Consider the following 14,555-nt stretch of genomic DNA (forward strand, 5'->3'; position numbering starts at 1 on the left):
GCCGTCAAGGGTGAAGTTGAAATTCTGGATGGTTTTGGTACGGGATGGGGGGCCGATGATGATGATGTCTGATTTGGCACTGTTCAGTTGGAGATAGTTTGTTTGCATCCATGCTTTTATTTCTGAGAGACAGTTGGTGAGAGTGGAGTGTGTTGTGGGGGTGATGGTTTTTGTGGAGATGTAGAGTTGGATGTCATCGGCGTAGCAGTGAAATTGAAGGTTGTGGCGACGAATGATTTTGCCAAGGGGGAGTATGTAAAGGATGAAGAGGAGGGGGCCAAGCACCGAACCCTGGGGGACGCCTTGGGACAGAGGAGCAGTGGAGTAGGTGCAGTTATTGATTATACCACAATAGGCACACTATAGAATTGGCAGAACAAATAAATGTTTTCATCCTATTTATAATTGTTCTCATCTAATGTGTGGACAGTAATCCAATGAAGCAACAAAAAAACACCTTTGTGAAAAGGCAAAAGTGCCAAGCTCTGTTTAACAATAAATACATGTTATTGTTATGCATGGGCCTGTCCTGAAATCTTCTCATCTGCCTCACCAGTAGTAGTAGCAGTCAAATTATTTTTAATAGAATTATATTGGACTAAACACCCATACATAGATTTCACAATACTTTCAGCAACAGAGGACATTTCCACTGGATATGTATGCGAAAAAAATACAAAGAATAATATTTATTTAGCATACATTCCTCCAAAAAATATGCATTTTTCCATCATATACCTTTTGAACGGCATATAAACAGCACATGGTAAAACTCCATATTTCCCTTATCATCTTCCTATTTTTTTGTTCTCATGCATATTCAAAAAGGAATATTGTAATAACGGTTGACCTGTTAAGTATTGGGTTGTAATCAAGTCTTGTGTAAAGACAAGTTTGTGTACGCAATTAATTAGCATGATATGCACACATGTCACTAATTTCACTCACAATATAAGCTGATAGGGACACATTTGAACAGAAGTTAGACTCAGATAATGTTGCATAGTGGCATTGTTAGATAGACAGTTAAATGTTTGATATATGAATAACAATTTAAAGAAATACATTTTTTTATAATGGGAACCAGGAATTGAAAAGACACACAATACTCTCAAAGAAGGTTTTATGTTTATACGGGTATTCTTTGACAATAAATAAGGTAATCTTTTGCCCCATTCTATTAATATCCAGTGCACGCAAACCCAATACACTGATTTATATAGCACCTTTTTAACACGGTTCCCAGTGTAGATATATCAATACCTTGACTATATCTAAGTGTGAAAAAAATGTTTTGTCTATCGTTAATGACAAGATACTATAAAGAAATATAACATATTTCCTTTTCTCTCAAACAGACAAATGCAGAGAACAACCCATACTGCCAGACTTTAAAAATATAATTTCCGTTGACCCAAGGTTGACAGTGTGAAGCTGAGCATGACAAACATAGGCCCAATCCCAAACCACGCCCTACACCCTACCCCTACACACTACCCCTCCGTTTGCACGTTCGCGCGGACGGTCCGCCACATTAAGTGCTGTTCCAAACCAACGAGTGTGGAGCGGTGTGGAGGGGGAGTGGGCTATCAAGCCATCAAACAGCGAGTCTGCATCGGTGCTGGCTGGAGACCGGTCTCTACCTGACCGGTCTCAACGCTGTGTGTGTCCGTCAGGAAACACGCTGTTTACAAACAGTTCCAGCAAACATCCACTGATAAATTGCGTTGTTAACAACCTCATGATAATCTCATATTTTTTTAATTTAGGATCGTATACCTGTGTTTAGTCTAGAAAAAGGTAAATGTGTGCATTTTATTATAAAGTTGTGTATATTTACAGACTGTTGCAAAAACTAAGAAGCTTATAAAAATCAGGTTTAAAACTAAAAGAGCTTTACAAAAAGGTAACACAATTCAAGATGTTTGGAGTTTTATTTTAGTTATTCATTTACATTTTTTGTCTAAGAGATGCTGATTTGAAACCGTTGTTACATACAGTTACGGCATTTCCTGTGTCTGCCGGAGAGAGGGGAGTTTGTCCCAAAGCTTGCCGCTGTATTTACTCCCTCCATCTGACAGGAGGGAGCCTCATTGAGCTGCGAGTGTCACTCCACGGAGTTCACTCCGTCACGGAGGGGGAGTGTGTAGGGGTAGGGTTTGGGCGTGGTTTGGGATTGGGCCTTAGTGTACTAATGGCGCATTTCCACTGCAGGGCCTCGCACGGCTTAGTACGGTATAGTTAGGCCTTGGTAGGCCAGGCTCACTTTATGCTGCATTTCCATTACAGTTTAGGAACTGGGGTAGTAACTATAGTAACGCAGTGTAGGTGGAGCCGTGACGTCATCTTCAATGCGAAACACAAAACCAACATCAGCCGTTAGCTGTTAGCCCTCAGAGCTCACAGCTCCTCATATCTGTTCAAAACTAGACAAAAGTTAAACAAGTACAAACCACAGACTGTCTGTGTCATGGCGAATATAGTCGCTGGTTTATTTATGTCTGTACGCCGTTGTTGTGAGTGTGGACGGTCGGAGCATATACAACGTTAGCTTAGCCGATCTCCATTCAGAAAACACGCATTTTAAAAGGTTTTTCGCCTGCCGTCTGTCTGCAGACTTGTTAAAGCATTAATTCATGGTTTTTACTAACCGGTATCAGTATGTTGTTACTTCGGCATCATTTTTAAACGTGTATTACAATTAAATCACGGTAAAATATGTTCATTTTGTTGTAGTTGCCAGCGATTTTCTCACTAGTTTAGCATACTCAGCCTGGTTGTTGGCCCGGAAAGAACCTCATTTTTGGAGAGCCAGAAAACTGTGAAAAAGTACCCGCTAGCCGGAACTACGCCTAGTGGAAACGCAACCAAAAACGGCACGCTTAAACCACGCTCCGCGCTGTAGTGGAAATGCGCCATATCTGGCCTCTGTGCCAACATGGTAACAACATGGCCACCCTCCGGCCAGACCTCCTATTTTGCCTCAACACTTATCCAGTTGACAGTTGATACATTTGGTGTACTAAGCCATACAGCCTTACAACTTACTTGGAACCCAGAAAAGTTAAAAGGTAATTCAAATAAACCACACCTTCACGAAGTGCAAAATTAAAGTAAGTGATGAACACATTAATGCACCAATAATTTATACATTAAAAAATAAATAATTAATATTCTTTTATTTTTTTACTTGTAGTACTGATACCGTCCACTAGACTCCTAGTTACATCGCGAGCTGCGTACATGATTTCGTTCGGCAGCCAAATACTGCAAAATAATTAGTGACACGTTTGTGTGTATTGTGTTTGTTTACCGGGGAAACACTCACAAGAAACACCGGCTGTTGTTATGCCTGCTGTGACGTTAAGTTACCGCTTGTAATTATGCCTTTACAAGCTTAAAAGTTCTATTTATCATCTGAATTTGGCGAAACAAGTTTAATATTCTAAAACCCAAGACTTTGTTTATTAGAAATCAGATGAAAACAAACTGTCACGGACTCTGCCGTGTTATCTATGATTACTATGCGCTTTTCATTCATAATTTCAGCGGGAGGGAGGGGGAGCGGCGCTGAGGAACAGCAGAGTGCGGGTTGACAGGTGTCTGTGTTGACATTCCCCTTATTGTGGAATAAGGGGAATGCAGAGACAGGCTACAAGTGTCTTAGGTTCAAGTTAGACAACTAATGTCTGGGTTAGTGTTCATGACTTCATGTTTATGTCATCTTTATGGTTAATCTCAATGCACACACATTTTCCGTGCTTTCCAATAGTTTAAAATAGTTTTATTCCACTGTTAAATAAACTGTTCAATACAAACATGCCACTTGTAAAAATTAAATAACATTTCTGTGAACTGATATTTGTTTAGTGAGCTTATTAGAGGATGTTCCCTGAAAGATTGTAAAATGTCAATGAAGATGTCAGATTTAGTCATTTGTTAATAATTACATACAATACATGGACTTTGTGTGTGTGTGTGTGTGTGTTCCAAGTGAATCTGCGGCCCCTGGTGGCCAGCAGGCACACACACTTATGGCGCATTTCCACCACACGGTCGGCCTCGCTCGGTACTGCTAGGCCGCGTTGGGCCTTGTTAGGGCCGGCTCACTTCATGCTGCGCTTCCATTACAGTTTAGGAACTGGGGTAGTTACTATAGTAACGCAGTGTAGGCGGAGCCGTGACGTCATCTTCAATGAGAACCCCAGAAAAACAACACAGCCGTTAGCTGTTAGCCCTCAGAGCTCACAGCTCCTTATATATGTTCAGAAACTAGACAAAAGTTAAACAAGTACACACCACAGACTGCCTGTGTCATGGCGAGTACAGTCGCTGCTTTATTTATGTCTGTATAGGCCGTTGTTGTGAGTGTGGACGGTCGGAGCATATATTGAGTTAGCTTAGCCAATCTCCATCTAGAAAACACGCATTTTAAAAGGTTTTTCACCTGCCGTCTGTCTGCAAACTTGCCAAAGCATTAATTCATGGTTTTTACTAACCGGTATCAGTATGTTGTTACTTCGGCATCATTTTGAAACGTGTATTACAATTAAATCACGGTCAAATATGTTCATCTTGTTGTAGTTGTAGCCTCCTTGCCAGCGATTCTCTCTCTAGTTTAGCATACTCAGCCCGACTCAGCCCTGTTTGTTGGCCCCGATAGAACCACGATTTTGTCGGGCCAGAAAAGAGGTGAAAAAGTACCCCCGGGCCGGAACTAGGCCTAGTGGAAGCGCAACCAAAAACGGGCCCGGCACGACACGGCACGCTTAAACCGCGCTCCGCGCCATGGTGGAAATGCCCCAATAGACACCAAAGTGGGCTTGAGCCCCTGCCCTTTTCTTCCTCCAGAGAAAGTGCCTTTTTTTCCCCTTTTTTTTTTTTTAATAAATGAATATCTAGCCTACTGCTGTTTGCGCACAGTTTCCCTTTCCAAAAATATATTGATTGAATACAAAATAAAAATATCAGGTCGGGAGATTAGACTGTGAAATTCCGCTCTCTCTACCCTCCCTCCCTCACTCCACGTCTCGCGCACAGCGGTGCGGACATCCGCAGTCACTTCAGACAGACAGGTAGCAGCACCTCCCACTTTACTGTCCCATGTTATGCCGGCTTTTCTTGGCTTGTTTGAAGCTGAGTGGTGATGAACAAATTACTAAACTGCCAGTGCCTCGAGTTTACAGCTAATTAGCCAAAAGACAATAACAAATATAGTTAACTAAGGTAGGCTACTAGCTAATGGATAAGTTAGCTCAAGGTTTAGCTAAGGCAATTTATCATGGGCATACAGGCTAATGTACTGTACTTAAGGGGAGACACTTAAAGTGAATACAGTAAAATGTGTATCTAATTACGTCATCACAATCGCCACATTGATATGCAAATTAGGCGTTAACTAGTACACTAGTAATAAACTACTATCTTATCTCTTATCTTAATTAAAATGCGCTAATTTGCATGCAGTTACCAAGGCATTGCAGGTTAAAAGGATAAAACAAAAAACAAACAAAAAAACATATCACCTCACAACTTCCCCAGATAGTTGATAGTCAAGTCAGTATTTTCTCCTGAAATGTTATGTTTAAATTCAGATTAGCTTTAAATCTATAGATGAATTCAGACATGGTAGTAAAACGAACACCATTTATATGTGTTTTTTGGAACTTTTCTTTCCATTAGAGTGAAAGAAAACATGGAAGCAAAACAGACCAAAATAACAAAATGTACAAGTACATGAAAAAACGATCTTTTTGCCTGTAATGTCCTTAAACAGTAACTTCATCATTTTGATTGTTAGCTGCTCATTTAATTCATTGTACTAGTTTGTTGTTTGCTCTTGTGCGTAGTGAATACTAAAGAAGACCATTGTCTCTGTGTTAACTGATTATTTTGTAGAAATCTTTTGAGTATTAAACAATTGCGTGAGTGTGAGGGTATTAAAATTAATTGGTCAGTAAGTCAGAGATGTGCAACTATATTTAACTTTTTGTTTTAAAACATTTTTTTATAAATGATTATGGGAAGTGCCCTTTCTCCCACTTGAGCTCCCGCCCCCCAAAATGTCTGTGCACGTCCCTGGTGGCCAGTACATACATTATGTGGCATCCACCACCATCCAAGTTGCCCATCCCTGCTGTAGATCCATGTGATCTTCTGTCAAATAGCATACAGCAACACGTGACGCAGAAACACTCCAGGGTGGCTGTTAGGGGGAAAGCAATCAACACATCCACATGATGGCAGTGTGAGTCTGCGTCTGTGTATGCGTTCCCGCGTGTGCGTGAATCTGCGTGGGAGTTCCTTGTTTCGCCATTCCGGGGTGTTTCCAGCTGGCGGGGAGAGGCGTCCTGGAAAGGCAGAGCCTGCGCGTCTCTCCTCACTCCAAGGCGTCTCTTTGCCCTCTTAATCCCCCCAGAGTCTCCTCCACCACTACACATTACCCAACGTGATGACACACAAATAACACATTTCGGATCCAAGCATGCCAACACAGCAGCTTGGTACCCCGCCTATTTGTTTAAGTTTGCATCCCTGTAGCACCAGTGTGTATCATTAGCACGTTTTTTTTATTTGAGTCCATCCCTTTTTTCTTATTCTAGCACCATAATAAAAGAAGCCTATGCATATGCTTTTGACCCTATTTAGGGGAAGGAAGGGGGAAAGGGGGGGTATCCACACCATAATCGGGGTCTTCCCTCGTTATTCTATTATAATTCACCCCCTCACCAAGGCATTACCCCATTTTCTAACGAGGGGGGATGTCTCCTCCTCTATGTATAGCCAGAGCTATTGTGCGACACCCTGTGCTGCTGCATACATGCGAGCTCCATTTACGCGCTCCACTCCTAGCGGTGGTTTCGCGTTATTGAATAATAACACCCTACAGAGGCACACAACCGAGAGTGATAGAGAGAGGGAAAGGCAGGGAAGGGAGAGAGTGGAGATGAGCGTCTTGTTCCAATGAAACATCAAGAAGTGTGACAATGACAGCGAAAGCCAGACATAAAGGTAAATACGCGTAAACTGCTATATTTGGTGTTGTGGTGCTGCTGTGGATGTGGATTGTGTCACGGGATGATGTTGCAATGTAAGCAGCGATGTAAGGGGAGAGGAGGATGCTGGGACTTGTGACTCGGAGGCTGAATTATGTTTTGTAAGCTTTCTGTCTTGGTGTTAATTGACTGTAAATGCGCGTCTTTGTGGTGATCAAAGGTGGTATTAGCGATGTAGTTCTATTCTCGCCAAATCTTGAGTCAGGTCATCGATAGGTTGACACGGCAGGTAGGCTGGTAACTTTGCCAGGCCGAGTGCGCACCTTCAAACCCGCGAGTTTGGTTTTAATCCTCCAGGCCTATTAGATGAAATCTACCTGATGTGACGTTTAAAAACCACGAGTGCTCATGGTGGATTTAAGAGTCGACGTTTTCTCTGTAAGGCCTGAATGTCAGCGGGTGATTTATGCTTCTCCCGTGCGTACCGCTCCTCCACGAAAAAGGTCTCCCTGGCTTCCCCCTCTCGCTTCCCTGGGTGTCAAATGAGAGACACAATGTGAGTGTAGGGATGCTGCGTATACCCGAGCACATACAGCCGGATGACGACCATGCCTACTGCTCTAATGGTGTTATTGCCTCACCGGATCATGGAATATTTAATGTGTATATGAGAGGGTCTGTTTCAGGCGTTTTACGCGTGGGCGGCTATAGCCTATATGGGGGGAGGCGAGGAGGGGGCTCCGCTCGGGTTATGATCCGCGGAGCTTGCACAGATTGCCGTGCTTATCGGGTCACAACAAGGCACACGCACACTGGCCACAGTCACATGCGACGGTGCATGTCTCCCCCACTGGCTCCCCCCTTAATAAACTCTCAAGGTCTCTCTGCCGGAAGAAGCGGAGCTGACAGTTGGATGCGTCTCTCGGGCATGCCCCGGTATTCCGTGCGTGCGTCGTGCCTTGGAAGGGGGTGGGGGAGGGCTGGGGGGCAAGCGGGGGCTCTTGCAGTTTTTGCACGTATACGACTTCAGGACTGCATGTGCTCGCGCCTATAGCCAGTGTGTGTTAAACTGCATGTATGGTATGGCAGGGCGGTGCTACGAAATCTGGATTCCCTTAAATTAACTGACTGCGATTCAATTAACACTCCCCCCCCATGCATCCACTTGTTATCTGCCTTACCCCACAACTCCGTAGCTTCCCCCTCATATATATTTTCATTTATATATACAGTCTATTATTTGTACTAATCTTTATTTCTGTGTGCATGTGTGTTGTAATGCAGCTAGGCCACCGAAGCTCAGCTGCATCAACCCTGGAACAAACTAAACAGCCTATATCCTCATGCATCATCCATCACACAGACACACACACATAAATGCACCTTCTGTAACAAACACGCAGCCAGACAACACAGCCATTCATCAGTCAGGTGGGGATGATTAAGTGCGAGCTGGAGAGAGATGGGGGGCATCAGTCAACGAGACGTCACTCGTGGCGGATGGACTGTGCCCGGTAGTTCCCCCACCTTATGGATTTTTAGTGATATTCAGCGGAGAGGAGAGCAAAGCGATGGAGCCAAAGGACAGGCGAGAGGAATGGACAGAGAGTGTGGGGGCGAGGTGAGGGAGAGAGGCAAGGAAGGAGAGAATGTGACAAGGCCACGGAGGAGGTAAAGTAGCCAGAGCGAGAGAAAGAGGGGGATGGAGGGATGGAGGATGAGACAGAGGGGGAGAAAAAAGGAGAAGAGGGAGCAAAAGAAGAAACAATAGAGTGTTTCACACTGCTGAGTGGCAGGGCAGCATCCTCTGACTCAACCAATGGATTTCTAACACCCCATGTAAACCTGTCGGTGTGTGTGAAAAACAAGCAGCCCAAATGTTAGAATGTGACTCTTAGATATCAGTTTTGTTCAATAACTTTTATTAAAGTTGTCTCCAACAAATGTCATTATTCACAGTAGGGCAGGCTAGAGCAGGACAGTATATTTTGAGAGATATTGTAGAAAAAAGAAATGGAAAAAATTACCCGGTACCAAAAGTGTAGTAAAAAGAAAACACATGGCATTACAAAGCGCATCAAGTTTACCTGCTGTGGAAATTGGCAGTGTTATGTAAGAGTGGAGAATAAGAGCACTTTATCGTTGTAAATTGAATACCTGAGCAAGCAATTTGGGGAGGTCTCTTTTGGTTTTAGAAGGACATCAAATAATACAGTGATACACGCTTGCTACAAACATGTAGGACAAGTGTGAAATACCTTTCAATATTTTGCAACCCAATTGCTCTTTCTGTCGAACGATGTGAATCATAACCGTTATCATGGCTGTGTTTCATTTAGCCCTGATAATGTGCCTGCTCACTCACTGACATTGCCCACTGGTTCACCTAAATGTAAGCTAGTAGTGTAAATTAGCTATCATTTTCCTTCCATGAAAAGTCGAGCTTTGTAGTGTAAGAAAGACAATGATAGCAATGATAATAGAGTAAAATCAGCACATTAAAATCATTATCCAACACACAATTTATCGCAGTTTATTACAGTTCATGATGACTGTAATGGCTCTCAAATGAGTCTTGAGTTAACATAAATGCGCATACAAACGAGTCCTAACTGCAAGTATTTACTTTCTGTTACCAAATTGGACATGGTGTTAGTCTGTTAAAAACAAGGCACACCTAATCCACAAGAGTGGAGTATCTTTGCTGATTTGTCTTCATCTCTTTGAGTATTCCAGAGAGGATAAAACTAACACATTTGGAATCCAGCCTCTGACTTGTCACTTTTATGATACTATCTGTCCCATGGTTAATTAGCATTCTGTGTGTGCTGCCAAATGTTTTGTCATATATTGGATAGTGTGCCAATGCACTAAAGCGCCTGAGAAAACAATTAAGAGAGAATTTGATCCTTCCCGGAATCTTGTTCACCTAGTCTGTGGGCTCCTGCAGACTTTTGTCAACTAAATAGCGTTGCAACTGTGCAAGATGCAAAAACATACAGATACAAAACTTTACAGTTGGTAGTTTAAATCAAAATGAAGTTCAAATTTGAAGATGGTCATGGTCCGTGAAGGGATCATTGCTTCCCTCTGTCTGCTCCCTTTACGCATTTGGCCCAATTTGGTGTCACAGAACTGTAGAGATGTGTATTCGGAAAAAAGTTGAAGGCTGTGTTCAGGTTAGGTTGATTAGATGTAAGATGTGTGTTGGGTTTAGTCCAGGTATGAGACTCGGAAGTATGGGGGAAGAAGTGTGGAAGGGGTCATTACCACCGCCCTCACTTGATGCCCATTGAATCATATCTTCAATCATATCCTCAGACAGCAATCTGGATTTAATTGTGGGCCATATACAGAAAGATATTAGTCACAGTCCAATGCACAGTTTTTGATTAGTTAAGCTGCAGAAGATCTGTGTTGCTAGACATAGAAAACTTATTTTTTATAAAGGTAATTACTTGACACAACTTCTGAAATGGACCAATATGCATAATGAGTATTTTTGGTACTTTAAGTCTACTTTTACTTCAGTCACATTTTGATGCAGGACTTTTACTTGTAACAAAGTATTCCTTCACTTTGTAACTTCTACTTTTACTCAAGTACAAGATCTCAGTACTTCTCCCACTTCTGCCTTTAACCTCTATTACAGTGCATGGCCTAAGCAAGCAAGTAAAATATTACTATGTTGTGTGTAAACCTCTTAATAAGTTACAATGGAGAAATTGGTCATATTGGTTTCCCCTCATGGCAATAAGGCTCACTTAATGCGGGATGTACATCTAATATCAGGATGGTACAAACAAAATAAATGGTTAAATGTTGGTTATCGTGAAAAGAGACAAAGACAATTTCACTAACTTTGGTGGACACCTGGTGTTTAAAGTTGGATGGAAAATGTGCATACAGTGCAACTTACTAAAAATATGCTCAGACAATAGTTTACTAATATATTGTAAAAAATAACTGTGAGCCATTTTAAAACACTGACCTTAGTTTGGCCTTTCAGACATTATTAATATCTTGTTGACTCCACAGGCATAGCCAGCTGGCCTCTCATTGAGAAAAAACCCATTCCGAGATACAATGTGCAAAGGCAGAATTGATACAGTAGGTTGTAACTTTCTAAACATATCAATGAACGTGTGAAGAGTACTCACGAAGCTGAGTGGAGCCATATAAAATATGCACACACCCCCCCCCCCCCCACACACACACACACACACACACACACACACACACACACACACACACACACACACACACACACACACACACACACACACACACACACACAAACACATGCATACACATCACCTCTGGCAATGCTCGGGGCACACTGGGCATATTTCCTTTTAGTGTAACATGCTGTCCCATTCCCTCACACTTCCCTCGAGTACCTTGTGAGCTTTGGTGTGTGTGCGTTGGATTTTGGTATTCTCCTTGTGAGACAGGGTTTCCACCTTGACAGGTCTGTGTGCCCTGTGGGGAGGGTGGCAGGGCAAGGGCTATTTATAAAGTAGGTACTCCAGAGAGATCGAGAGAGGAAGAGGGAGAGAGAAAGGGATTGTCTAATGAGGACAGGCTGTTAGGGGATGGGCTGTTTTTTCTGTTCATGTGTGTGTGTGTGTGTGTGTGCACAGATGGTCCTTCATGTGTGTACTGTGCATTAATTGAACAACTTCAAACGCATCCTTCGTTGTCCCCCCACCAGCACCTTCAAAGACCCATGGATCTATGTTAGCGGATCTGGGTCAAAGATGGTAGATAAACAGAGACTCACACCACACAGACACACACACACACACACACAAACTTTATGCATGTGAACAGTCATATTTCTCCTTTCTCATACACCCCAATGTTTACTCTCCGTCTTCTCATTGGCTGCACTCGTTCGTAAACCCCTCAGTTTATCCCTCCTTCATTTGTTCATATGTTCATAGAGAGACAGGCAGTGGGATCAAGTGATAAGGGGAGATGTGTGTGTCAGAATACCTTTATTCGTCCCACAGATGGGAAGTTTACATGTGTTACAGCAAGTAAAGAGGCAAAGAAAGCTTAATATCAATCAAGAAGCATGCATTCAAATATAGTGATCAATTTAAGTGAGGTCCTGCAGAGGGCACACATCTAACACACACACACACGCACACACACACACACACACACACACACACACACACACACACACACACACACACACACACACACACACACACACACACACACACACACACACACACACACACACAGGCCTGCCATTATTTCTGGTTGATGGCGCTGGATGAACACCAGATGGATACAGTCTGCTCACGCACAGTATTGCACTGTAATGACTAGATTCATGCATTTAGCACATGTTCACACAGTATGTGCTTCTGTAAATACTTAATATGAATACAGATTTGACCACGTCAGTCATAGCAGTTTAAATGACTGGTTTATGTATTGCTCAGCACTTAACATTAATTAATTTTCTTTGCAATAATCTGACAGCCAGAGGGTATAACTAGAAACTTTTCAATATCCTCATGAAACTTTACCTAATGTTGTGTTTCAATGTGAAAACAAGGCATAGGCTAAGTTAGGCTAATGCTAACCTTTAATGAATGAAGGAGAAAAGTGCAAACACAAATAGACAAAGTTAGTCAAATAAACTCTTAAGTATGTATTTTTTGATGTTTTGTTATTAACAGAAGACATGTTATGGTAGCTAAATAGCCCAGACATCTACATTATAGTAGTGAATCAACAACAATATTTTAGCCTGTAGTGTCTCACCCTTAATGAGGTACCAATATAGTTTTTGGCAACATTTTTGGACAGACACAAATGAGGACAGATGGATCATGGGTGACTCCTTCAGTCATTCCTGCAATCTGTCAGCTTCTCACTTGCTGTCACTCCCTCTGTCCTGCACCACTGTCGTATTGAATGGTGTTCCTGTGCTATTGAAACTGATTGAATATCCCCATAATTAACTTTAGCCATTAGAGAGGATGCACACAATAACAAGGTGATTCTGATTAGATTCTGCTCCAGTTAAGCTATTAGGCCAGCCCAAACAAATTTAGGAGATTTGGTTGAAAGCTGTGTCATAGATTTTCTCCCTGGCTCCCCCCTCCCTGCACTCTGATGTGGAGATTTTTGGCTGAGCTTGCACCTTTTGGCGTTTAATAAATTCCACACCAGGGAGTGCAGCTACATTAGAGGAGAAGCTGAAAATGCTTTCACCTCTTTGCTCATCTTACAGTACACCCCCTGGTCCAGCTCACTGCAGACACACGCATCGATGCATTATGTGATTGTGAAAAGGATAGTTCTGTTTTATTCCATGTGGCTGCACCTCAGCAAGTGTTCACTGTGATCATCATCTGTAATCGGACAAGATAGCGCTTAGAGTGCAATGTCAGAGTTCCCCTCACAAGGTTGAAACACATCACAAAGTGTTTAAAAAGGCTTTAGAGCAGCATTTGAAAGACATACTTTCCACCTTCACTTAACTCAGGTAGTGGGGCACTCACTGTACGCCAAGCTAACATCTTTGAGCTAACATCTTTGAGCTAACATCTTTGAGCTAACATCTTTGAGCTAACACTGCTAATACTGTGTCCGGTAGATAGCTAACTTTCAACTACGGTCGTTTGGCAAGGTATTCAAAAGCCAAACCGTTTGGACTCATACTGCTCAAAATTGACAGATAAAGTTACAAAAATATATCATAATTAATATTTCAACCTATTAGCTTTAAGCTAAGTCTGGCAGATTTGTATTGTAGGCTAGGGCCACCCTTATTATTAGCTTCCAGTTGATTATGTTTGTCTCAGTCAAGGTTATACCCATTGTAAAAGATTTGCACTTCATACCTAAACAAAGACTTGAATATTATTTTTAGTAGCTGTCTTACAGTCAAACAGGATGACACTGTGTGATATGTTTCAAACTAGAAATGTCTTCCACCTTCAGCTTGCAGAATTCTGTATATGTATTCCTGTAACTTGCTTTTCAGGGACGTTTCTTAACTCAATAGTGTTGACACTACAAAACACATGTGGCTAAATACGTTTGAGACAACCTTGTCAAGACGTGGGAGTGATTTGATCACAATGCGTCTTGATGGTAGCTTACACTTGTCGGCTTATTACCTCCGTGCACTTGTGATCCTATCACCAAGTACCAAGTGTAAACAGGGTTGGCCTTATGTGTAACAGTAAATGTTCTCTTTAGAAAAACTAGACAATAATATCCGACTGAGCTAAAAGAAGATGAGTTCCACTAGAGAAGCATGAAGGTTGAGTGCTACTGAGGAAAATTCCTCCTGCTTTAACTCGCTGAGAGATATCATAGTGGTTGAAACACAACTGAGTCATACTCGGTGTTGAAATGGAGGTAATGTCTGTATTCTTTACACTAAAGACAGTGTTGGGTTCAAGTTTACCATAGAAAGACTTATTTCAGGATAATTCCCACAGTTTTGGTACCATGTGCATTTGAGAGCATTGCAAGCTTTACCAAACACATTTACATCTAAGTAAACTGATCTAAAAGCTTTCTATG

The 14,555-nt window shown here is 42.1% G+C and overlaps 1 protein-coding gene across 2 annotated transcripts in view; it reads left to right on the top strand.

Moving 5' to 3' along the window:
* The first annotated feature begins 6,878 nt into the window (after positions 1-6,878).
* The window catches only part of LOC117475265 (serine/threonine-protein phosphatase 2B catalytic subunit alpha isoform-like), a 39,650-nt gene continuing 31,973 nt past the window's right edge, over positions 6,879-14,555 (top strand). For both annotated transcript variants that reach the window (XM_034121443.1, XM_034121444.1), the window contains exon 1: positions 6,879-7,011. In XM_034121443.1, coding sequence (XP_033977334.1) covers positions 6,987-7,011 — 25 coding nt within the window. In that variant the 5' untranslated portion in view covers positions 6,879-6,986. The remainder of the gene's footprint in view (positions 7,012-14,555) is intronic.

This window comes from Trematomus bernacchii, unplaced genomic scaffold (genome assembly GCF_902827165.1).
Source record: "Trematomus bernacchii unplaced genomic scaffold, fTreBer1.1, whole genome shotgun sequence".
NCBI classification, from domain to species: domain Eukaryota; kingdom Metazoa; phylum Chordata; class Actinopteri; order Perciformes; family Nototheniidae; genus Trematomus; species Trematomus bernacchii.